Source organism: Hippichthys cyanospilos, chromosome 13, assembly GCF_059441005.1.
Source record: "Hippichthys cyanospilos isolate Australia breed blue-spotted pipefish chromosome 13, RoL_Hcya_1.0, whole genome shotgun sequence".
NCBI lineage: Eukaryota > Metazoa > Chordata > Actinopteri > Syngnathiformes > Syngnathidae > Hippichthys > Hippichthys cyanospilos.
Window position 1 is genome coordinate 17692324 of NC_142381.1, and position 24106 is coordinate 17716429.

At 39.3% G+C, this 24106-nt stretch overlaps 3 protein-coding genes and 1 pseudogene across 7 annotated transcripts; all 4 read left to right on the forward strand.

The window, feature by feature from the left end:
• The first annotated feature begins 595 nt into the window (after positions 1-595).
• LOC148414091 (cyclic nucleotide-gated channel alpha-2-like) lies at positions 596-12754 on the forward strand. Of its 4 annotated transcripts, none has more exons than XM_088432017.1 (11): positions 596-764; positions 1054-1143; positions 3735-3845; positions 3925-4116; positions 4197-4304; positions 5814-5920; positions 6944-7431; positions 7512-7790; positions 8876-8974; positions 9761-10138; positions 10758-12754. In XM_088432017.1, the coding sequence occupies exons 2-11, from the start codon at positions 1055-1057 to the stop codon at positions 10941-10943; spliced, it is 2037 nt and encodes a 678-aa protein (XP_088288143.1). In that variant the 5' UTR covers positions 596-764; position 1054; the 3' UTR covers positions 10944-12754. The 4 variants fall into 4 exon arrangements, with proteins under 4 accessions (XP_088288143.1, XP_088288144.1, XP_088288146.1 ...); XM_088432018.1 differs by having other exon boundaries at positions 606-764; positions 1054-1148; positions 10758-12753; XM_088432020.1 differs by having other exon boundaries at positions 606-764; positions 1054-1148; positions 3930-4116; positions 10758-12753.
• On the forward strand, positions 11978-15858 carry LOC148414092 (calnexin-like). Of its 2 annotated transcripts, none has more exons than XM_088432022.1 (5): positions 11978-12057; positions 12904-12963; positions 14075-14194; positions 15551-15653; positions 15720-15858. In XM_088432022.1, exons 2-5 carry the CDS (start codon positions 12904-12906, stop codon positions 15767-15769), a joined length of 333 nt encoding a protein of 110 aa, XP_088288148.1. In that variant the 5' UTR covers positions 11978-12057; the 3' UTR covers positions 15770-15858. The 2 variants fall into 2 exon arrangements, with proteins under 2 accessions (XP_088288148.1, XP_088288149.1); XM_088432023.1 differs by having other exon boundaries at positions 15723-15792.
• A 136-nt stretch (positions 15859-15994) lies between these two features.
• LOC148414093 (fibrinogen-like protein 1) lies at positions 15995-19570 on the forward strand (annotated as a pseudogene).
• A 2244-nt stretch (positions 19571-21814) lies between these two features.
• Positions 21815-23362, forward strand: LOC148414094 (N-acetyllactosaminide beta-1,3-N-acetylglucosaminyltransferase 2-like). Its single transcript, XM_088432057.1, has 2 exons — positions 21815-23194; positions 23312-23362. Exons 1-2 carry the CDS (start codon positions 21815-21817, stop codon positions 23360-23362), a joined length of 1431 nt encoding a protein of 476 aa, XP_088288183.1.
• Positions 23363-24106: the final 744 nt, after the last annotated feature.

Here is a 24106-nt window from a genome sequence, read left to right on the forward strand (position 1 = left end):
TTTCTTTTTCAAACAATATCAACATGAATATAAGGCCCAAAAATCTGCATTGTAAAATGAATCTCACAGCGTTTTTATTCTTTATTGTTTATTCCATTTATTGTTTATTATATTAATATGAACCACTCAGAGCATTGTATACATGTATGCATTTCATTGTATGCATGTTCAGTGACAAAAGTCTGTTCTGTTCTAAGGCACCAACGTTTCGCCGCCCAGTGATTCAAAGTGGAACTGCAGCTAGTGTCAACGTGAATTCCGGTAACTTGTTCACAAAAACTAGCAGGAGAAAAAAAAAAAAAGTAGGAAGACCGTGAAACTTGTAATCCCTCAACCAAAGGGATTTTACTGTACACTGCACTTTTTTAGGTGGGTTTTCAAATCAACAGCAAATTAATTGGAGCTTGTGTGCTGAAAAAGTGAATTTATTTGAACTATTAGTAACATGCTCGTCCATTTATTGGTGAGTTGAAGGCTATGTGTGTATGTCCACGTCTGTGTAATCAGGAGACAAGACACACTTGTGCTTTGTGGGCCCACTTGAAACGAGCCTCTTGAATTCAGATGAGTAAAAAGCAACACATGCACACTCCATTAGCATTTTAAAGGATTCCTTTGTCAAAGCTCGACTGTCATGTGATCATCTAGATGTTTCACTTGTTCACCTTTTTTTTTTTTTTGGTTGAGTTGATCTCAATGCAGAGGTATCGTCAGTCGACGAACATGTCTTCATGAGCTGAACACCACATCAGGAAATTTAGCAGGTTTGTTGAAAGAGTTTCTTCTTTTATAGCTTTTTCTAATGGGAAAAAGCTTGTTGCCATGCCATTTGGTTTCCATGGTGACGCATGATGCTACAAAAATTAATGACCTTGTTCATTGGCATGGATTTCCTTCAATTTTCCAGTTAATGCTTGTATGTGTGCTATCAATGGTTTATAATGGGAATTTGTTCAAATTGTGACATCATGGTTGGCGCGTTGATAAATGTGAAGACTAAGTGAATAATTATGATTTGTTTGACGCAATGATACAAAATGCATTTGCGCACAGAATGCCGCGTCCAGTTCCCGATTCGCACAGGTTATCTGTGAAAACATGGGCGGAGGAGGACAGTGACCGTGCCGACAGCCCTCTTAGCAGGTACTGTACGTACACGCGCATTTCTGATTAGCTTTGATCAAGTGTGTGTTCATCAGGAATATTTTGCCTCTTGGCAATATTGCAATATGGCAATATTGGTTTTATTCCTCTACTTTTTCTTTTTAATTTTCCTCCTATTAATCCTCTTTTTCTTGACCATCCTCTTCTTCCTCTTTTTCCTTCGTCCTATTCTTCATTTTTCCTTTTCTTCTTCCCCTTTGTCTTCCTCATCCTCATCTTCCTCCTCCTGTTTTTCTTCCTCATCCTCTTCTTTTCCTCCTTCCTCTTTTTCTTGCTCATCTTCCTCCTATTCGATTCTTCTCCTTTTCATTTTTGTTCCTCCTCTTCATCCTCTCTTTCTTCCACTTTCCCCCTTCTTCCTTCATCTTCTTCCTATTCTTCCTCTTTTTCTTCCTCTTCTTCATTTTTTCTTCCTCCTCCACATCCTCTTCTTCTTCCCTCTTTCTCTACCTCCTTATCCTCTTCTTCTTCCCTCTTCTTCATTCTCTACCTCCTTATCCTCTTCTTCTTCCCTCTTCTTCATTCTCTACCTCCTTATCCTCTTCTTCCTTTTTTCTTCTTCTTTTTCTTCCCTACCCTCTTCATCCTTTTGTTCCTCTTATTCTTCCTTGTCCTCTTGTTTTTCCTCTTCCTCATCCTCTTCTTCCTTCTATTCCTCTTTTTCTTGCCACTTTCTTCCTATTTCTTCCTCTTCTTTTTTTTCCTCCTCCTCTTCTTTCTCTCCTTTGTCTACTTCTTCATCTTATTCTTCCTAATCTTCCGCATCTTCCTCTTTTTCTTCCTCTTCTTCATTTTTCTTCCTCTTCATCATCCTCTTTTTCTTCCTCATCGTCTTCTTCCCTCTCTTCTTCTTCCTCATTCTCTTCTTCCTTTTTTCTTTTTCGACCTTACCCACTTCTTCATCTGCTTCTCTTAGTCTTCCTCATCCTCTTCTTTTTCCTTTTCTTCCTCCTTTCCTTCCTCATCCTCCTCTTGTTATCTTCCTTCTCTTCCTCTTTTCCTTCCTCATCCTCTTCTTCCTCATCCTCTTCTTGCTATTCTTCCTCCTCTTTTTCTTCCTCTTTCTCTTTTCCTATCTCCCCTCTTCCTCTTTTTCTTCCGCATCCCCTTCTTCTCTTTTTCTTCCTCCGTATACTCTTCTTCCTCTTTTTCTTCCTCATCCCCTTCTTATTCTTCTTCATCCCCTTTTTATTCTTCCTCATCCCCTTTTTATTCTTCCTCATCCTGTTCTATTTCCATCTCTTCTTCCTCTATTTTCTCATCCTCTTCTTCTTCTTCCTCCCCTACATCCTCATCCTCCTATTATCATTATTCTTTTTTCCCTTCTTCATCCTCTAATTCCTCTTCTTATTCTTCTTTCCCTTCATTTTCTTCCTTCTCCTCTTCCCATTCTTCCTCTCCCTCTTTTTATTCCGCATCATCTTCATCTCTATTATTCTTCTGCTCCTTTTTCTTTTTCCTCTTCTTCTGCCTTCTGTTTTTTTTCCTTTACTTCCTCTTTATCCTTCTCTTATTCATTTTTAGGTTTTATTTTCTCTTCCTTTTCTTTTTCCTCTTTTTCTTCCTCATTCTCTTCATTTTCTTCTTCCTCATCTTTTTATTCTAATCATTGTTATTCCTCTTTGTTTTCCTTTCTATTTATTTTTTTTTACCCCTTAATGCATTTATCTGTGTATAATTGTTCATATTGGTTCTTATTCACATTTATAGTATATTTAATATCTCTCTCTTTCTCTCTCTCCATATACTAATATATATATATATATATATATATATATATATATATTAACTTTTTTAGTGTTTGTGACAAAACTAATGATTTTTTCTTAGTTTTTTGAGTCATATGTGACCAACAAACAAATGAATGAAAACAATACATTATTTATGACATTCTTAATTTTAATGTGATATTATTGATAGCTTTCCAGAAAATGTCATGTTCAAAATTATTCGTACCCCTGTTAATCTCAACAAAAATGTCCCAAATGTGTACATTTTAATGCTAAATGCTATTTCAAGATGTCACCAGGTGAATAAAGGCATGGCCAATCAAAAGTGTTGAAAATCGCTTGCTACCTTTCACAATGCCATGCTCTCCATTTTTTGAAGGTTTCTTTGAAAAGTGATCGTTTTAAAGATACGAGGATTCCACCCAATGCTAGTGATGTTCTGAAAGTATTCAAATCCCATTCAGTGATGGTTTTATTCTGATCAGACATAATCAACAAATTTAGCCTGCAAATGCTAATGCTGTTGTTGCTTTTAAAACTGTTATTGCTTGTATATTGTGATTATTTCAAGGACAGATGTATGAAGCAAATTTCCTCCAAAATGAGTAAGAGCATTCCATGGTTATTTTTAGAGTAATTAATCAACCAAAATAAACATACTAAAGCCGCTACACCATTGCTAGCTTGCGTGCTAAATGTTAGCACTAATCCTAACCCTCTGCAACCTAACTTTGACGAAGTCCTCATATGTTTGCAAAAGATTCATAGGTGTCTCTTGCTGGCAGAAATATATTATGAAACTGTCCTCACTGTTTTGTCACTGTATTTGTATTTTTTTAGAGGACAATCCATATGTGACGACACGTCCTCAGAACTGCAAAGAATGACGGGCGTTGATAGGAAAGATGTAAATTCCCAGAATTCCTACCAAGGTCGAGGTGCTCTCTCCAGGTATGAGATCCATGGAAAGTAATATTTTTGATTTTTCTAGTAAATTTGTATTTTTTGCTTAAGAATTTTCTTTTATTAGAATAGTGAACATGGTGATGACTTTGAGAGAATGGGCCCAGAAGAGCGTTACCGAGGAGGCAGAGCGGCCTGATTCTTTTCTGGAGCGTTTCCGAGGACCCGCCCACTTGGACATCCACGCCCCGCCCAGCCGTTTTAGTCACAGCTGCAATGGCTCCGATACTGATAGCGAAATGAAACACACGAAAAGAAAGTAAGCTAAAAAAAAACAACAAAAAACACCATGGGTAATATTTTTAGATAATTGATTATGAAATTTTCTATCTTTTTTAGGAGCAAGTGTAATAATATCATCTTATCGCCATCGGATGATGTGTATTACAACTGGCTGATGGTGATTGGTCCTGCTGTCTTTTATAACTGGACCCTATTAGTTGTCAGGTTGCAAACTTAATTAATTAAATAATTGTTAGCTCGTTTTATCCCAAAGACGTATTTTTATTTTATTTTAATAGTCAATGCATTCAATCCCAGACACTTTTTTGATTTTATTTTTTTTTTTTTGGGGGGGGGGGGGGGTAATGAAGGTCTTAAATGGCTGGTGAATTCAGAATGAAGTAATTAATTAATTAATTAACTAAAGTATTTGATAGGTAAATAAGTGTAGGTAGATAAGCTTTGGGAGTATGGGGTACCAGATGCCCTGATATGGGCTGTTCGGTCCCTGTCCGACCGTTGTCAGAGTTTGGTTCACATTTCCGGCAGTAAGTGGAATTCATTTTTAGTGAGGGTTGGACTCCGCCAAGGCTGACTTTTTTTACAGATTCTGTTCATTACTTTCATGGACAGAATTTCTAGGCGCAGCCAAAGCATTGAGGGGGTCCGGTTTGGGAACCTCAGCTTCTTGCATCTCTGCTTTTTGCAGATGATGTGGTGCTGTTGCCTTCTTCAGACTGTGACCTCCAACTCTCACTGGAGCGGTTCACAGCCGAGTGTGAAGTGGATGAAGATCATCACCTCCAAATCTGAAACCATGGTCCTCAGTCGGAAAAGGGTGCAATGCCCTCTCCGGGTCGGGGCTGAGTTCCTGCCCTAAGTGGAGGAGTTCAAGTATCTCGGGGTCTTGTCCACGAGTGAGGACAAGATGGAACGGGAGATCGACAGGCCGATCGGTGCGGCGTCTTCTGTAATGCGGACCGGTCTGTCGTGGTGAAGAAAGCGCTGAGCTGAAAGTCGAAGCTCTCTATTTACCGGTCGATCTACAGTACTTTCCTGCCCTCACCTATAGTCACAAGTTGTGGGTCGTGATCAAAAGAACAAGATCCTGGATACAAGCAGCCGTAACCAATAACCTCCGCAGGGTGTTTGGGCTCTTCCTTAGAGCTTGGGTGAGAAGCTCGGTCATCCGGGAGGGGCTCAGTGTCGAGCCGATGCCCCTCCGCGTTGAGAGAAACCAGTTGAGGTGGTTCGGGCATCTAGTTAGGATGCCCCCCGGACATCTCCCTGGTGAGGGGTTTCGGACATGTCCCACAGGAAGGAGGCCCCAGGGACGACCCAGGACACGCTGGAGGGACTGTGTCTCTTGGCTGGCTGGGGAGCACCTGGGAGATCCACCTGGGAAATCCTTCCGGAGGAGCTAGACAAAGTGGCTGGGGAGAAGGAAGTCTGGGCTTCCTTGTTCAAGCTGCTGCCCCTGCGACCTGACCCCGGAACACAGGGGTATAAGATGGATATATGCATACATATTTAACTTATTTAATAATATAATTTATTTAATATTTATTTAATAAACTGTTTTTGACAACCCTACAGCAAAACATTTGAAAAATAAATGAAGAAAATACGTCACTGGGAGTGAATGAGTTAAAAATCGAGGATTTCAGATTTTTCGTCAGTCATTTGTCACCTGTTAGAAAATGTTGAAATATTTCTTTTTTTTTTAATTTTCAGGGCCTGTTTTGATGAGCTCCAGATGAGGAATGTTTTGGCATGGCTGGTCATGGATTACATCTGCGATGGTGTCTACATCCTGGACATCGCTGTTCGTCTCCACACAGGTGCGCAACATTTTAATGTACATTTTTTTAGGGCTGTAACTAATGACTTTTTCAGCAATTTATTCATTGAAGTCAATGATTTTTCTCGATAAATGAAACTTTTTTTCGGCCATGTACCCCCCCTATTGCACAGGATGTCAAACTCAAGGCCCAGAGGCTAGATCTGGCCCCCAACATCATTTTATGTGGCCCTGGAAATGCAGATTTCACTTCAAGTTTCTGGCTAAGATACCAAACTTGCACGTTTTCTTCAACTTTTAAATAATTTGGGGGATTAAACAAGCATTTGTTTATGCCCCCATTATGTACAAAAATGGTAAAAATGCGATAATAGCAAAAGTATCTTCGCTGTATATTTATATAATAATGAAATTGAAATAGGAATATTTATTATGTCCTAATAAGAGTATTGTGACTTTTGAGCACTTTTGCATTATAAGAGTCCAGGCAGGCTAAGCCAATCATCGAGTCATTGAAAGGCTTGCAAATGTCATAAGTCGGCCGCAAGTGCTACGCGGTGGTTTTGGGGTGTCAACACAAAAATTTCAATTATCCCCCGTTCGCAGGTTGCCGTTGAAAGAATTAATGCAAAAATTGGGGGAAATGCAAGATAAACATTAGGTTTTCAATATGTCCAGAATTGACAATATTTCCAATTTTTAATAACAATCAATAAGCCCAAAATGGGCTAAATTTTAAGCCTATAGAGTATCGACCTCCCATTTGAGATCATTGACAAGGGAGGGCAGTGTGGTATATTGAAATTCGTCATGTTTTGACAATCTATGCAATATTTTATCCTCATGGTGTTTCTTTTTTTTTGTATGCGTTTCCTTTGATATCACACATCAAAAAGCCGAGTTGGGTCAAAATTTCCCCCAGGGGTTTATTGTAAGTCCTATATACATGTGTGTCCTATTTTTGGGGGGTTACGGTACTCCTTATTTCCTAACAGTGGTCATAAAATTTGGTAATACAGTAATGCCAAAACTACAGAAATTATATTTTTGTGTATTCCCCCAGGTTTCCTCGAGCAGGGACTGCTGGTGAAAGATGGCCACCGTTTGAGGGAAACCTACATACGAACCCTCCAATGCAAATTGGACATCTGTTCCATCCTTCCCACGGATCTGTTGTACTTGACTTTCGGTGTCAGTCACACCCCCCTTCTCCGATTCAATCGTCTGCTACGCCTGCCGCGCCTCTTTGAGTTCTTCGAACGCACAGAAACCAGGACAGGCTACCCAAACACCTTCCGTATCTGTAAACTTGTGCTCTACATCCTGGTGATCATCCACTGGAATGCCTGCGGCTACTACAGCTTCTCCAAAGTCCTGGGACTGGGTTCCGATCCCTGGGTTTATCCCAATGCCTCCGATCCAGAATTTGCGTCCCTGACTAGAAGTTACATCTACTGCTTGTACTGGTCCACTTTGACGCTAACTACCATTGGAGAGACTCCGCCTCCTGTCAGAGATGAGGAGTATCTCTTCCTGATTTTTGACTTCCTGGTAGGTTATCATAAATCATTAAAAAAAAAAAAAAAAACGTAATATTTGTTCATCATTGAGCTATTTGTTGCATTTTCCAGGTAGGTGTTCTAATTTTCGCATCCATAGTGGGGAATGTTGGAGCCATGATCTCCAATATGAATGCCACGCGAGCGGGATTTCAGGCTCGCGTCGATTCTCTCAAACACTACATGCACTTCAGGCATGTCAACAAGATGCTAGAACAGCGTGTCATTCGATGGTTTGATTACCTCTGGACCAATAAGAAGACTATCGATGAACAGGAAGTGCTCAGGAGCTTACCTAGCAAACTTAGAGCGGAGATTGCTATCAACGTTCATCTGGATACGCTAAAGAAGGTATCCATCTCATCTTGAAGACGTCAGTGACAACGATCACAAAGACGACGACGATGATGATGACGACAATGGCAAAGATGACGATGATGAAGACGACGACAATGACAATGATGACCATGGAGACGACAACTATGATGACGACAATGATGATGACGAGGAGAATGATGATGATGTGAAGATGGCAACATTGACGACGATGAGGATGACGAAGATGACGATGATGGTGACCACGACGATGACGACGATGAAGATGACGAAGACGATGATGATGAAAACGACGATGACGACAATGATGACAGCAACGATGAAGACAATACAAGGACGATGATGACAACGAAGACGACAATAACGATGATGATGATGACTACATCAATGATGATTGACGATGAGGATGACGATGACGACGATGATGGTGACTCATGACGACAATAATGACCACTACAATGTTGATGGTGACGATTACGAAGATGACAATGACAACTATGATGACCATGACTATGATGATGATGATGATGATGACGATGACCACGACGGTGACGATGAAGACAATGACAATGATGATGACACTGGCAACGGCGATGATGACAAGAACGATGACAAGAACGACGACCATAATAATGCCAATGACGACAACTACAATGATGATGACGACGATTCTGAAAATGACAATGACGATGACAAGAACGACGACAATGACAAGGATGACGATGATAACAATGACAATGACGATGACAAGAACGACAAGGACGACAATGATGATAACGACGACAACTACAATGATGACGGCGACGATTCGACAATGACAACGATGATGACAAAAACAACGATGACGACAATGGTTACGAGGATGATGACGGCGGCAATGATGATTTGGGCGACAAAAATGATAATGATGACGATGATGACAAGAGACAATGACAAAAAAGATCATTTTGACTACAATGATGACTATGATTATATACTGTGTCATTTGTGTCATACTGTGTCGGTGCATGGATGGTTGTTTGTCTCTGTGTGCCCTGCAATTGGTTGGGTGTCCCCTGCCTACTGCTCGAATATTTGTCCTTGTATATGTGCATATATAGGTGCGTATTTTCAAGGACTGCGAGGCAGGTCTCTTGGTCGAGTTGGTGCTCAAACTTCAACCGCAGGTCTTCAGTCCAGGAGATTATATCTGTAGAAAGGTCAGTTCTGGAGTTCTCCTAAGTGGAATTTACACTATATGGTTCAAGAGATACACTTCAAATGTCATTGTTGACTCATAAAGCAGTATACTGTACACGAAAAAACATCCTGGTGTGATGACCATGTAACTGTCATGATAGGAAGTGATCCTTATACTACTTTCTAACTGGTATGGCCATATTTGTTGAAGGAAAACATTTATCAAACATTACATACATACATACTGTATATTCACATTTCTCATTTTTAGATAACATAACACTGCTAACAAATTTTAGACAACTGTGCGTAGCAACAGACTACTCTCGAGAAACATTAATGACATTTTAGACAAATATCTCACCATTTAGTTTATGAAACTAAGTGATGTTAACACCATAGTAGCGATTTATACTGGCTAAAATAGGACATTTGTGAAATGTGATCAAATGTGATCAGTAGGGAACAGCAACTGTGTCAGTTAAGTCGTTTTAGGTGCCTTTGAGAAGTTCAACAGATCTGTCCAGCCTATATGGAGCAATTGAGTGCTGCTAGCCGCTAAACCTGCCAGGATCTAGTCCTGCTCACCACTGCTAGCACTGCTAGCCACTAACGTTGCAGCCACCATTAATCAGATGCTGTATAATACATGTCAATGTAATTGAACCATTTAAGAATTCTTAATTAGCATAATTAGCAGTTACCAGCAAAACAACACTCTACTTCAAAATAAAGTTTGACCAGGGCATTGATGTGTTTTCTATAAATAAGTCTTACGTTTGATTATTATTATTTTTTTTTTCAAGGGAGATGTCGGTAAGGAGATGTATATAATCAAAGATGGCCGCCTTGCCGTGGTGGGGGAGGATGGCGCCACGCAGTTAGCCGTCCTCACGGCTGGTAGCTGCTTCGGAGAAATCAGCATCCTGAATATCAGCGGCAGCAAGATGGGGAACCGGCGCACAGCTAATATTCGCAGTCTTGGCTACTCTGACCTTTTCTGCCTTTCCAAACAAGACCTGATGGATGCATTGCAGGAGTTCCCTGATGCCAGGGCCCAACTGGAGCAAAGGGGGCGGGATATCCTGCGGAAGGAGGGACTCCTGGAGGAAGTCAATGTCTCTGCCGGGGAGGAGCTTGAGGAAAAGGTGGAGAAGTTGGAAACTAGTGTGGATCGACTACAGGTTAATTGACCCTTTATCGCTGTTCCAGTCGTACCTTGACTTACAAGTGCCCCAACATAGAAGTTTTTCAAAGTATGAGGTGTCACTGTCACTGGGTCGATTTTTAATCATGTGAGATGTGACTGTGCCGCAGTTGAAAGGAATGAGAACAGCCACTTTTACTGGCATTGAATGGTTGTTTTCACACCCACAACGGCGCAAACTCCCCTTTTTAAAATACGGCAGGTTGTGTGTATCTGCAAAATAAACCACACCCAGCCAAACCTGCCTCGATAGAATTTGCCTGACCTTTATGCTAGACTTCACAAAAATAGGGCCCAAGACGTTCCAACAAACTCGTTTTTTTCCCCCAAATATTCTATTCATAATGTAATGAATAGAATAGAAAAATGTTTTTCTAAAAAAAAACAAAAAAACTTTTTCTTACTTTTTCTCCTTTGGGGAACACAGGATGGCCGGAATCAATTTTCTATTAATTTCAACAGACATCAATTTTCTATTAATTTCAACAGACATTTAAGGTTTGAGTGGTTGAATGGATTAAACTTGTAAGTCAAGGCGATATTGTATTTTAAAAAGACTGTCGGTATCCGTTATGGATATATAATCTCATTTTCAGACAAGTTTGGCACGTCTGCAAAGTGAGTTCAACTCTGCTCAGCTCCGAATGAAGCAGCGAATAACTGTCCTCGAACACAACATCACCACGGTAACCGCAGGCAGCGGTTTTCTGTCAGACACAGACGGCAACGACAGCGCCTCCGGTGGCGGCGGGATGCGAAGCCAAATAAATATTCGGCTTTAACGAATCCCGGAAGAAAAAATTCCCAGTTTTCTCTGTGTGTTTCTAAAGTATTACTCTAAACTTGAATACATCTTGGTGGTTTTCAATCGCACATCACATTTCTATATATCTTTATTTTTATGTTTTGACAAAATTTTCATTTATGCAAGTGTCTTCACAAGTTGTATGTGACAAACAAGTAAAAGAATCAAAACAACAAACAATTGAAGAAATGCAAAATCTACCAGGTATTTTATCGATGGAAAACCAAAAAAATGCTGTGTTCAAAATTATTCATACCCTAGTCCAATGTCTTAATTAATGATCAAATACCATAGCTTTTGTTTTTTAAAACTACCCGCAGACCATTCCTCTGTGTGTCAACCAGCATTCTGCATTCCTCCCTTAGAATATTGGCCCATTGTTCACAGGCAAAGGCCTCAAGATGGGTCAAGTTGGTGGCTTTCTGAGCCACCTTTCTCAACTTCAAGTTTCACCTCAATTTTTGATCGGATTCAGGACAGGACTCTGACTTGACCATTTTAATACATTCACATCATTGTCCTTGTCTTCTTGATGATGATGATGTCCAGAAGGTCTGTATGACTGGAAGATTTTTTTTTCATTTATAATCTTCTAAAAACTATATATTTTTTGTCTTTTGTTCAACATTTGTTTTAAAACATGCTTTTATTCACCTGGTGACATATTAAGCATTTTATATCAAAATGTACACATTTGGGCCCTTTTTGTTGTGATATTAACAGGGGGATGAATCATTTTGAACACAACACTTCATGGAAATCTAGCAATAATATTACATTAAAATAAATATCTTGAATTGTTTTAATTAGTCTCTTTGCTGGTCACATATGACTCACAAACAAACTAAGAAAAAAAATCAGTTTGTCACAGACACACAAAAAAAACTAAAATTCTAAGGGTATGAATAATTTTGAGGACAAGTGTTTGCGTGTGTGTGCGTGTGTGTGCGTGTGTACACACACTGCATACTCCTCCAGTAAGTGATTATCACTGACCAAAGTCCAACGTAACACGCATGGAAGACTCCAGGAAGTAATTGTGTGAAAATAGTTAGAACATTGTGTTTGTGTATGGGAGAAAAGAATAAAAGGTAAAGCATTGTCATTTCTTACAGTTACCTCTTGAGTTCAGGGGTACTTTTGCTCATTTTAACAGTTTATCTTGATTAGTTGTTGGTTGTTGTTTAAAAATATTTCCCTAAATCTCCTTTGTGCTAGTGTGAGACTTAAGAGTAAAACAGAAACATCTTGTATGTACTTTTTGCGTCTGTATGTGCACTGTACACTATTTACTGCTTTTCTTTCCATGTACTCAGTTTATGTGCACTCGACATTATAGTACGCTCTATATTGCTTCATTTATGAGACAAAATTTGTGTTTCTCAACTGGGGGTATGTAAGATTTTAACTGGGTTTATAAAGGTATCAGCGAATGTTATTTAACACTTCTTAAAGTACTAAAATGAACAACACATTTTTCTTTTCAAATTAAGAGTAAATTAACTGGAACCTGAAGCAACTTATGGTTAAATTGTGTTATAGTGACTCCTTTGCAAATCCTTGTATGCCTTTATTTTGTTTGGTTGTGTATGGATACACATTGTCATTATTGATGCAATTTTCTGGCAGGCAATTGATAGGAATAAAACATGACATTACACGATCCATTTTCTGGAGTTATTGAATGTAGTTCCAAAGTTTAATAAATCAGGTATGAATGGCCACTGTACTTTTATCTTCACTTTTTCATCTAGTAATTCTAGGGTTAAATTACAAAATAAAAAATGAAAAAAACTGGCATGTTACAGTGCAGTTTAAAAGCACCACAAACTACAACCACAAAGCATAAAAATTTGAATATGAATAAAATGCAGAATATTATGCACATTTCTGTTAGTGGTCAAATGTTGTGATGTGTGTGTTCATATGTTTCACAGATGGATTTTAGCATTGTTTTGATAGCAGCCAGTGTGGTCCCACTTTCTGCTGCAGAACAGGTAAAACCTGCTTCAAAGAAGCCGACATTACAGTGTTGAAGAGCAAGTCATCATTCGGAGTACTTTGACTTTCTGCCACCAAATTGTCATCGCGCTGATAGGAAAATCAGGATCGACCGCTTTATGTGCTGTGTACAAACGATTACGAAGGCAACAATGACGATTATGATGACAATGACCACAACAAGGATGATGATGATGATATGACGATGACGAAGACAATGGCGATAATGACGACAATGGCAACGATGACGACGGCGATGATGACTGTCGATGAAGATGACAATGATGACGATGATGATTACGAAGACGACGATGATGCCGATGATGAGGATAACGGCAATGACGACGACGACCACGACGACGATGGGGACTATGTGACAATGGCGAAGATGATGACGATGATAATACTGATGACGACAACAATGACAACGACGACGATGTGACGACGATGATGAAGATGACGATGTTGAAGACGACAATGATGATGCCAACGATGAAGATCATGACAACGATGTGACGATAACGACGATGATGACGACTATGATGACGACGATGACCACAACGACTATGTTGACGAAGTGACAATAACGCCGATGATGTTAACGACAAAGATGATGATGACAATTTGACAATAACGACAATGATGACGACTATGACAACGAGGATGACCACAACGACGATGTTGACGACGATGATGTTAACGACAAAGACGATAACGATGACAATAATGACGATGACGATGACCACTGCGACAACAATGACGATGTGGCAATGATGATGCACGATGACCACGATGACGATAATGACGATGACGATGATGACCATGAAGACGACGACTATGATGACAATGATGACCATAACGACGATGATGACGATGTAACAACGACGACAATGATGTTGATGACAAAGACGATAACGACGACGACGATTATGACAACAATCATGACAAAAACGACAATGACGATGATGACCATATGATAATGACGACCACAAAAATTATGACGTCTGTTTTGAGCGCTTTGACTTTCTGCCACCAAACTGTCATTGGGATCTGCCGCTTTATGGGCTGTGTACGAAATAAAGAGTTGAATCTAAATATTTGTTGCAGCCCGGCCTCATTGAAAGTCTCTTCTTGGCTACGCATCAGCGCCCCTGGCTGTGGGGTGTCTACGTTTTCACCGTTGGACTCCCTGCTATTCTTTTCATTAGCTTCATGTGGCCAGACAAGGTGCATTGAACGCTTTTTTCTGTCTCAAGTCTCTCCTTTTTCCTCTCGCGTTGATTTGAGCATCGTTACTCAGATTGGGGTCTATGAGATTTTAGCATGCTAGGTTTCATGTATCAGCAAGTCTAGTTGTTGTTTCTGTTACCACTTAAATGTGCATTAACAATTTAAATGAGGCGTTTGATTGCCACGGGGTTCGGAAAATTCACAATTCCCATTTTCAGCGAATGCAGCATAGGGCGACTAATGTCGGAAGGCATTTGATGAAAGTGGAAGGCTCGGAACAGCGGTTGTTCTAAAACAGGGGTGTCTAACTCATATTTATCGGGGGCCGCATTGTAGTTATAATTTTCGTCAGGGGGCCGGTGTAATTGTGAAATCAAATCAATTTTAGGTGTGTTTGTCACACTTCTAACTAGTTTTGAAATAAGGGCCCGGTAAAAACTGTTCAAAAGAGATATTGGGAACAAAAAATGCTTGTTATTTTTACCCCCAAATTTTTAAATGTTGAGGACAACTTGCAAATTAAGTATTTAAACCAGAAATTGGAAGTTTGCTCAGGATTTCGCGGGCCACATAAATTGATGTGGCGGGCCGGATCTGGCCCCCAGGCCTTGGGTTCGACACCTATGTTCTAAAAGGACGCACCTACTGGTTTCAATTTTACTTTTAATATAAAAAAAAAAAAAAAAGATTTACACGGGACGAATAAAATATATCCCTTGCACAGTTGCACTTATAGAATAAACATCTACCAAACCAAGAGCGTTATATCAAGGTTGCAGTTACGCGTGAGGCCTAAGAGTGTCGTCGTTTACCAAGAAACTTGGAACGTCATTTACCCAATTTAAAACAGTTTAATTCTTTAATAAAATCTGCTTTTCAATGTTTTTGGAAAGCAAAACAAAAAAGCACAATTTTTAGAAGACTCCTTGGTATTTTATAGGCTTTTTTCCTGTTACCTGTGGCTTTTCTTGTTTTCTAGAAATAGTAAAATTGGATTTACGCAATCATTCTGCGCAGACGATGAACTGTACAGTTTTCTTTTCAAATTGGGAGCAAATTAAGTGGATAGGGAAACACCTCCAGTCCATTTAATTCATTGTAAATCACAACTAGTCACCAGTCTCCACAAATATACACTGTATTATTTACCATATTTATTACTGCTAAATTATGTTATAGTGACTCATTTGCACGGTATCTTATGCCTATATTTTGTCTTAAGATGCGCATTGTCATTAGCGAGCTAGTTTTCTAGCTGAGGCTATTTGGCTAAAAACAGGGCGTACATGATTGAAAAAAGGTTGATACCACTGCGTTTGACACCTAACTAACTTTACGCTTGTTTGAATTCAGAGGTTTGGCCCCCCTGACCAACAATATTATTACAAGAAGTCTGATGATATTCAACCGGATGACCCTGAGATCTCACAAAAGAAGCAACCAACGCATAGTAGCGGTAAATATTCAAAGTGAAGATGTTGGATAAGTCACGAAAAAATAACATACTCTTCTCTTGCGTTAGGAGAAGCTGACAGAACAAGAAGAAGAGGATTGCAGAGTATGCATCACTAAGATACCAAAATTCATCAAATCCAGGAACATTCTTGAACCTGCTCTTCCAAAAATGCAGCAAAAGAAGCTGAACTTTTCTAAACATCTCATTAAATAAAAAACATAAAATCTTGTCTAGAATGTGTGAAGGACTTGATTCGTGAAAAAAGAAAAAAAAATAGAAAGCACTGCTTGTTTGCTGACTTTTGCAGTTTTATGTTTTATCTGTAACAAACTCAGTAGAGGATGGCGGCACTTCACCATCTCCATGGAATTCATTTGACAATCTTTGTAATTTTTTTTCATTCACTATGTGTAAGTCTCACGACATTCAATGTTTGACTTTATTATACTTTGACCATTGTAGCAGGAATTCTTTGAGAATGATTCCAGCAATTCTCCTACCCTTGCGCAGGCAACAGAGCAGCGCGACGAGGAACGGACGAGACTGAGGGTACAGGAAAAGCTCCTGAAAAGTCGGCTTGAAAAACAAGATTTCCACCCTTGTCGACCACTACGCTTTAACCGAGCTGACAGTGAAGCAAATACCATTGATGAAAGAATGAAAACACAGCACGAAGGTCAGGATGCAAAACTATATGAAATTGGTAAGTCTTACATATAATTAAATCGTTATGATATTGATATTATTTTCACAGTTTTGCCAGACTGCTCACACCTCTACAGTTCCGGCTCTAAATCCAGTGGTTACTATAACATCCAACCCCATGGTGCCCCTGTTCCTGTCAAAGTTTACTGTGATATGAGTGAAGGAGGTGGTTGGATTGTCGTTCAAAAAAGAATCAATGGAGCAGAACTTTTTAACAGGTGTGTAAGTTTTTTTTCCCTCTGTAGACTCAATAATGAAACAAGTAGACTGCATTACTCATATCTAGCTAGAGTAGCTAGCTCATCAGTGTCTATCTATCTAGCTAGTTAGTATCTAGCTAATTAGCTAGTTAGAATCTATCTATCTATCTATCTATCTATCTATCTATCTATCTATCTATATATATATATATATATATATATATATATATATATATATATATATATATATATATATATATATATATATATATATATATATATGCCGCTGCTAATATGACCGCAGCTGCGCGAAACTTCAAAGGAAAGGGATAACTGCTCCCTTACAGTACAGTGTATAAGGTTTAATCATTTAAGTATGAAGTAAATATGCGTACTGTAGTAATATTTGTCTCAAATAATCTGTATAACATGAAGACTTTTCACATAAAAAAAAAAAAAATTAAAAACGGAGGCACGACTTTGCAGGTTTTACTTTTCACGGTGGGATTCCAGTCCCCATTAACCGTGAAAAATGAGGGATCATTGTATTCTGTATATATACAGTATATATATGTATTTTCTTCTGATCATTTATTCCAGTCAATTACACACTAAAGATTTACCTGGAGGACTTTGAAGGAAACCAACGGCATGCCGAGTACGGGAACTTCAAAGTTGCAGATGAAACGGTATTAGCAGCCCACTCCGTGGTGGTGTTTACTTCCTTTCAACCATATCTTCCTTCAAACTCATTCACTGGCAGTCAAGTAAAAATGGGTCTTTATGTCTATATCTGTCTATGGCATTGAATGGGTTAAAATCCCTCCATTATCTGTTTGGTCCTTTCTAGGAGTACTACAGGCTCACTTTTGGTGCCTACAGGAGACGCTCTGTCTGGAAATGACCAGGCTGGTGTGTCGGTCACCAGGGTATCCAATTCAGCACTTATGACAAGGACAACGATAACTACCAAGGCAATTGCGCAGAGGAAGATAAAGGAGGCTGGTGCTTCAATAAGTATGCACGTCTCATAGTGCATTCATTTCTAAATTAGCTGATATGGTATTGCAGCGATAGCTTAATCATATTCTCCTAGATGGCTATTTAAAGTGTTTTTTAACATTTTATTTAAAAAAAAAAAATATTATCACATTGTTGTTTTGAAATACCGTAAATCCCCAAATATAAGACACACTTTTTTTTCCCATAAATGAAGGCCAAATAGGGGTGTAGGTACCCCTGGAGTTCGTCCAGGGGGTACTCAAGATTTCAAATAAAACAAACATGCAAAAATCCTTTAAATAATTATTGAGTTAATCGAATGGTTCAGGAAGATATAAGTTCAGAAAACAAATTTTATGTTTGGTCGATTATTCAATTTCCTTTTCTTTAAAAGCCAGATTCTCCCCCACGCTACATCTCTATTACCCATCGAGTTCATGATTTATTTTGGTTAACAGATCTCTACTGTGATCCCATAAGATGACGCTTTATGTTAATTATTTTTCTGTGGACAAATATTTATTTATAATGATTTTGTTTTGTTTTTTTAAGAACAGATCTGACACATAATATAGATTATTTTTTGTGGACAAACATTTAATAATAATCAGGTTGATTATTTATTTTCGTGACCTGAGGTTTGTTACGGCATTATTTTCAATAAAAGAAGCGAGCAGACTGAACCAATATCAGAGTCCATCCTTGCTCACACCCGGGAATACTACTAAAACGGAGAAGATCATGTAAAAGTTATGATGTGATTGATTGTTAAAATTTAATTATGAGTGACAAGGTTGGAGAAGATGAAAAGGTATTCCATTTCTCTCGTTTATTAATTGTGGTCTTTTGGCATGTACACACATTCATTTGTCGTCGTGAGGAAACGGAAAAACCACTACAGTGGGCCCCTGTGTTACGAGATTAATCCTTTCCGCGGTTGGGCTCGTAAGACAAATTCGTCGTATGACGGGCAACCCAAACCAATGTTAAATCGCTGATGCGTTTAGAACCCCAGAATCCCATCAAAATTTTACATACATTTTAAAAATTGGTACCAAAATAGCAAAATAGTATAGTAAGTGCTATGTATCTTCTTACTTCTCTCTTTAACATCACTAGCAATCTCAGGACCCATGGCTAACCCATTCAACTTTGAATTAAACAGTAAAATGCACTATAAATACAGTTTTGTAACCACTTGCGATAGAACAAAGCTTTACCATTCCACCATTTTGAAACAAGTGAGGCCGACCAATAGCAGACCAGCATCTCCGTCATGTGACGGCAACAGAAAATAAGTGCAATTACCTAAAAACGCCTGCAGATGAAGACAAAACAACACAAATACAGCCGGGAAAATACAGTAAATGGGATGAAAAAACTCAGTATTCCACATCGCAACATCAAAAAAACGTAAGCCAGGGACACTGTAACCTGGGGGTCTGCTGTACTTTGAGCGCATTCAACGCTACACTGGCGAGGCGTTGACTGACCGTTCACAATGTGGGGAATCTGAAACACACTTAATGCGCAACATTTATATACTAAATAAGTACTTATGGATATGAAAACAAGAAAATATGAAGCGTTTTGGACAATGAAATTCATTCTGTTTTGCTATAGTTTTTACATTGTCCCCAAACTCTTGGTGCGTCCTATATAGTACACGGTAACATTTAATAGAGGTGCATCCTATATTTGGGGAACTACAGTACCTGATCATCACATTTAAAATAACCAAGAATCTCCATTTTGTTTTTATTCTGTTTTTTCCAAGGTGCCACTCAGCCCATCTCAATGGCAGGTACTAACTACCCCGGTGGATACTATAGTGCACTGACAGATGATGGTGTCGTTTGGTACACATGGAGAGGATGGTGGTATTCCCTGAAAACCAGCATCATGAAAATGCGACCTGACAATTTCAAAATCGATCCTTTGGATGACAATTTCAAAATCGACCCTTTGGATGACCCCAATGTTGTACGCAAAGAGCCAAGTGCAACTTAATGCCTTTGAAATATTTTTGCATGGAGATGGTCACAACTCGTCTTTAAGCTACAATAATATTAGTAATCTTTTACAGAGGATAAAGAATTATGCCCATGCATTTTGTCATTTCTCTACATGTGTTGCTCCACCATTAATGTTCAAACAACAATAGCTCAAAGGGTTACACCAGGATATTCATTAGCATTTTTATAGTGTTTTGCATTATTTATTTGGAGAATTTCTTGAGATGATTTAACACACAGACCACGGAACTATTTCGGTTTGATGTCTAGCTAGTTGTATCTAACAGCATGAAACATCTACTGAGCTTCATCATCGTATTATAAAAAACAAATGCTTTCAAAGTCTGATAAATGAATGGATATTGTAAGCACTAATTTGGCAAAAGTTCCATCACCTCTAATTTTGTTTCCTGCTGCTAGGTCTTGCGTCACACCCTGTAAAAGTGACTGGTCTGCTCCAACCAGACATTTTACATACTTGGAGAACCTGCTGTAACCATTTTCAATGTTTCTCTCGAGGCTACAGCCCGAGGTACTTGACCCCTGCTATTTGCCGAGATAAGCAATGAACGGGCTTAGCCAGATAGGGCAAAAATGTATATGAACATTTCAATCACCCCACCTCATTGAAATTCCAGTCAAACCTGAAGGGGGCTCTTTTTGTAGCTCTTTCATTGAAAGAGCCGCAAAACCGGTTCTTCGGGGGTGGGGGGCGGTGGGGACGATTACAAAAAATTTAACCAATTTCTATTTCAATCTTACCTATTTGGCAAAATATCCCAATGGAGAAAGCAATCTTTTAAAATATTATTTTTTTCTCTTTTCTTCTTTATCATGTGTTTTTCTTAAGTGATGTTTTGCTGGCTTCTTCATTTGTACCCAATGAGACAACATGTCTTTACCTCTCTGAGTGGGTGGACCCCTTTTTGCACATACCAGCAGCCTTGAATTTACTCCACCTCCTCCCTGAAATTGGAAGGATGTCATAGGTCAACAGTCATCACTTAAGCATGGAAAGCTAATTGTCTTGGCTTAGCAGAAGTGTTTTGGTGAAGGAAGAGGACTTGGGCCAAAAGAGGTGAGCAGAACAAACAGAATTTTTAATGTAGTAAAAATTTCTCATTTGATAAATGATACATACATGAACTACAGTACATCACACCAAAAAAAAAAGGTTCACGTCACCTTATAATGTGATCAATTTAATTAATGCCATTAATTTGTCTTAATATGGAAAGTTTTATCACAGCAAAATGTAGCTAGTTTGAACTCTGTAACTGTCCTTTTGGTGGCTTGTAAATCAAAGTGACTAGCTAGCTAGTAAAGAAGAATGGAGCTGCTTTTTTTCACTTTTTTTTTTTTACAAGCAAACTCATTTGAACATACTGGCAAGTATGTTCAAACATTAACAACTACAGTACATTAGAATGTTTTTTCAAAGAGACATGCTGTGTTTGAACGTACATACTTGTAGGCTATATGCTAAAAACTTAGCATTTGTTGAGAAAATGCTATCTTTTGCATTTACTAAATAATCAAGTGAACATTTAGCAAATGAAGCTTCGTGAAGCACTTATATATTTTGACGCTTTGAGAAGGCTCTTGGTTTTCAATGGAAATGTATTTAATTTCTATTTCTCCTTTCTCTTCAAACCAAGGGCACCATCTAGAGGAGTAAAAAATATGTGCTGCATGAAGCTTCATTTTCCCATCATTAGCACTTTTCCTACAAATATATTTTAACATATTTGCAAGTATGTTTCAACAAACAGTGTTACAGTGTCCCCGGCTAATGTTTTTTTCGAAGGTGCGTTGTGGAACACGGAGTTTTTTCGTATCCTCTTAATGGTATTTTTCCGGCTTTGCAACAAATAAAACTGTCATGACCATAGGGAGTATTTATGGTATTGGTACCCATGACGGCAGCTGACACCAGTATCGTCCCCCTTCTTGTTTTCAATCAGGTAGCGTAAATTAAAAATATTGAAAAAGTTTTAAGGAAGATTTTTCCATTAGGATATTTATATAAGTTTGTCTTTTAAATTATCAGTCAGTTTTTGAAGAACTTTAGTGTATCAAACATACTGGTGCTACAGGCACTGGGTATCTGTGATAAGTATGGGACTGAAAAAAGTGATAATGAACATCCCTAGTTTTTGCTTTTGAAAGCAAGTTTATAAAGCTTGGTACTTGGTACTAATTCTCCAAACTCAGCTATTGTGCGATCATTTTCAGTTGAATGGCACGGTTTCACCGCAGCTGGCGTCGAGGGTGGATCTGGGTGTGCAGCCCGTTCATCTGCCTGTTCCTCCTGTTCCTCTACCTGGGCATCATGATGTGTTCCAACATGAATAGGGCGGCAACACAGGTGGACATTAATGCAAAAAGTAATTACTTCGTTGCCTCTGGAAGGTTTAAAAATAAGAGTTTTGCCTCCATGGCAAAAAGGTTCTGGAAGCTCCGCGATGTAGCTGTTTGGAACCAATTCCAGCTTGCCCTGGACCGCCAGTTCAACCCAATTTTGAATCCTCAAAATGCCAAGATGAATATTGAGCGTAAAAGCTTTTATGATTATCTTCAGAAGAAAAGTTTATCGGAGGTTACCAGCTTGAATCCCATGAGGAGGAAAATTGAGCAGCTACCGCAGCAGATGCGAGACTTCGTGAGACACATGAAACGGAGAAACTACCCGGTCATCCTCCAGTCCAACGGAACCTGTGGGGCAGGAGCAAACAACGAGACGGAACCGCCGCTGCTCCTCCTCGCCATCAAGTCGACCGAACTGAACTTCAAGAACCGTCAGGCCATCCGAAAGACTTGGGGCCAAGTGGGCTGGGTGACCACACTCAGGAAGAGTAATCCAAGACGGGAAGTTGGAGGATACATCCGTCGGGTTTTCCTGATCGGCAAAGATCAATCTAAAGATTCTCAATGGTACGCGTCCGATTTGCTGCAGTTGGAAAATCAACAATATGGTGATATCGTACAATGGGACTTCAGCGACACTTTTTTCAACCTCACCCTGAAGGACGTTCTATTCTGGACCTGGTTCTCCCGCCACTGCGGCCCGACTCGCTTCGTGTTTAAAGGCGACGACGACGTTTTTGTCAACACGCCAAACATGATCCGCTACCTCCACGAGCAGCTCGAAAAGCCGCATGCGGAACACACCATGAACGAATTCATGGTCGGTGACGTCATTGGTGCGGCCTTCCCCAATCGAGTTCGCAAGTCCAAGTATTTTGTGCCGGGCGGCTTCTACAGTGGACTTTATCCCATCTATGCTGGTGGCGGAGGAGTTGTGTACTCGGGCCAGCTAGCTAAACGTCTTCACGAGATCTCCGACAGGGTTCACCTCTTCCCTATCGATGATGTTTTCGTTGGAATGTGCATGGTTCGTCTTAACGCGCATCCCGTCCACCACCCGGCCTTCCTCACGTTTGACTTTCCTGGCAACGAAAAAAAGAAGCCCTGTGCGTATCACACCATCCTATTGGTCCATAAACGAAGCCCGGCACAGCTCATTTATCTCTGGAACAACCTGTTGGAGACACGGAACAAGTGTTGGCAGGTGCCACTGAGGGTTTCCGAAAAGAATATGAAAAGAAAAACAGCTAAAGTTAGATAATGCTTGATCGAGAAAACAGGTGATGTTCTACACCAGTGATTATTTTTTTCAGCCGTGTATCTCCAAGCCCGTGCTAAAAGCTACAATTGTACCCATTATATCTCGCAGTGGTGGGCCGTCATCAGGGCCAGCATGGCCTTCTCTGCTGCTCTAACCTAACTTGATATCATTATCATAATAAATGTCTATTTCATTTTAAATGTATTTTTCCAAAAATATGTTTCCAGTATATATATATATATATATATATATATATATATATATATATATATATATATATATATATATATATATATATATATATATATATATATATATATATCCCATTCTCCATATTCTGTTCTCTTCATGTTGTATTATGTTCATTTGATTAGGCTCCTTCCAGTGTTGTAGTTTTTATCAGTGATGGGAAGTAACAAAACTGCACTTTTTTTTCCTCACAACTTTGAACTTGTACTCCCTACATTTAAAATAGACATATCGTACTTTTGACTGGCTACACTTCAAGAAATGTTTCGTTACTTTTTTATTTTTAACAATTGACAATAAAAGGCCATGTTACTTTTCTTTCAGCATCTTCGCACAAGCTACGTAAACCGTGTTTGACCAATCAGCCTGGCTGCCTCTCAATTACAAAAAAATAAACGCAAGGATCACAACTGTCAGCGCCACGTAACCTGAAGAGCAGAGAAGATAGCAATAGGGAGCCTTTGCTTGAAGCTAGCATCGAATAAGACAAGGACAAACAAGCCGAAAAAGCACAGGCTCAAGAGGTTAAAAACCGCCGCCATTCCCCCACACCGATGGCCTTACTCGAAGGATTTCTTCACGTTCATTGGAAAAGCGAAAACGTCATGGGGCGATTGCCTTCAAGAACTCTCCGTCGAATCACAGAAAGCACGG

Excerpts from the sequence above, each read along its gene's own strand:
- LOC148414092 (XM_088432022.1), top strand. The coding sequence starts at position 12,904 with ATGGATTTTAGCATTGTTTTGATAGCAGCCAGTGTGGTCCCACTTTCT. Across the intron at positions 14,195-15,550 it reads GCTTCATGTGGCCAGACAAG|AGGTTTGGCCCCCCTGACCA; the intron begins GTGCATTGAACG and ends GTTTGAATTCAG. Across the intron at positions 15,654-15,719 it reads GCAACCAACGCATAGTAGCG|GAGAAGCTGACAGAACAAGA; the intron begins GTAAATATTCAA and ends CTCTTGCGTTAG.
- LOC148414094 (XM_088432057.1), top strand. The coding sequence starts at position 21,815 with ATGGCACGGTTTCACCGCAGCTGGCGTCGAGGGTGGATCTGGGTGTGC. Across the intron at positions 23,195-23,311 it reads TGAAAAGAAAAACAGCTAAA|TGGTGGGCCGTCATCAGGGC; the intron begins GTTAGATAATGC and ends TATATCTCGCAG.
- LOC148414091 (XM_088432017.1), top strand. The coding sequence starts at position 1,055 with ATGCCGCGTCCAGTTCCCGATTCGCACAGGTTATCTGTGAAAACATGG. Across the intron at positions 3,846-3,924 it reads GGTCGAGGTGCTCTCTCCAG|AATAGTGAACATGGTGATGA; the intron begins GTATGAGATCCA and ends TTCTTTTATTAG. Across the intron at positions 8,975-9,760 it reads GAGATTATATCTGTAGAAAG|GGAGATGTCGGTAAGGAGAT; the intron begins GTCAGTTCTGGA and ends TTTTTTTTCAAG.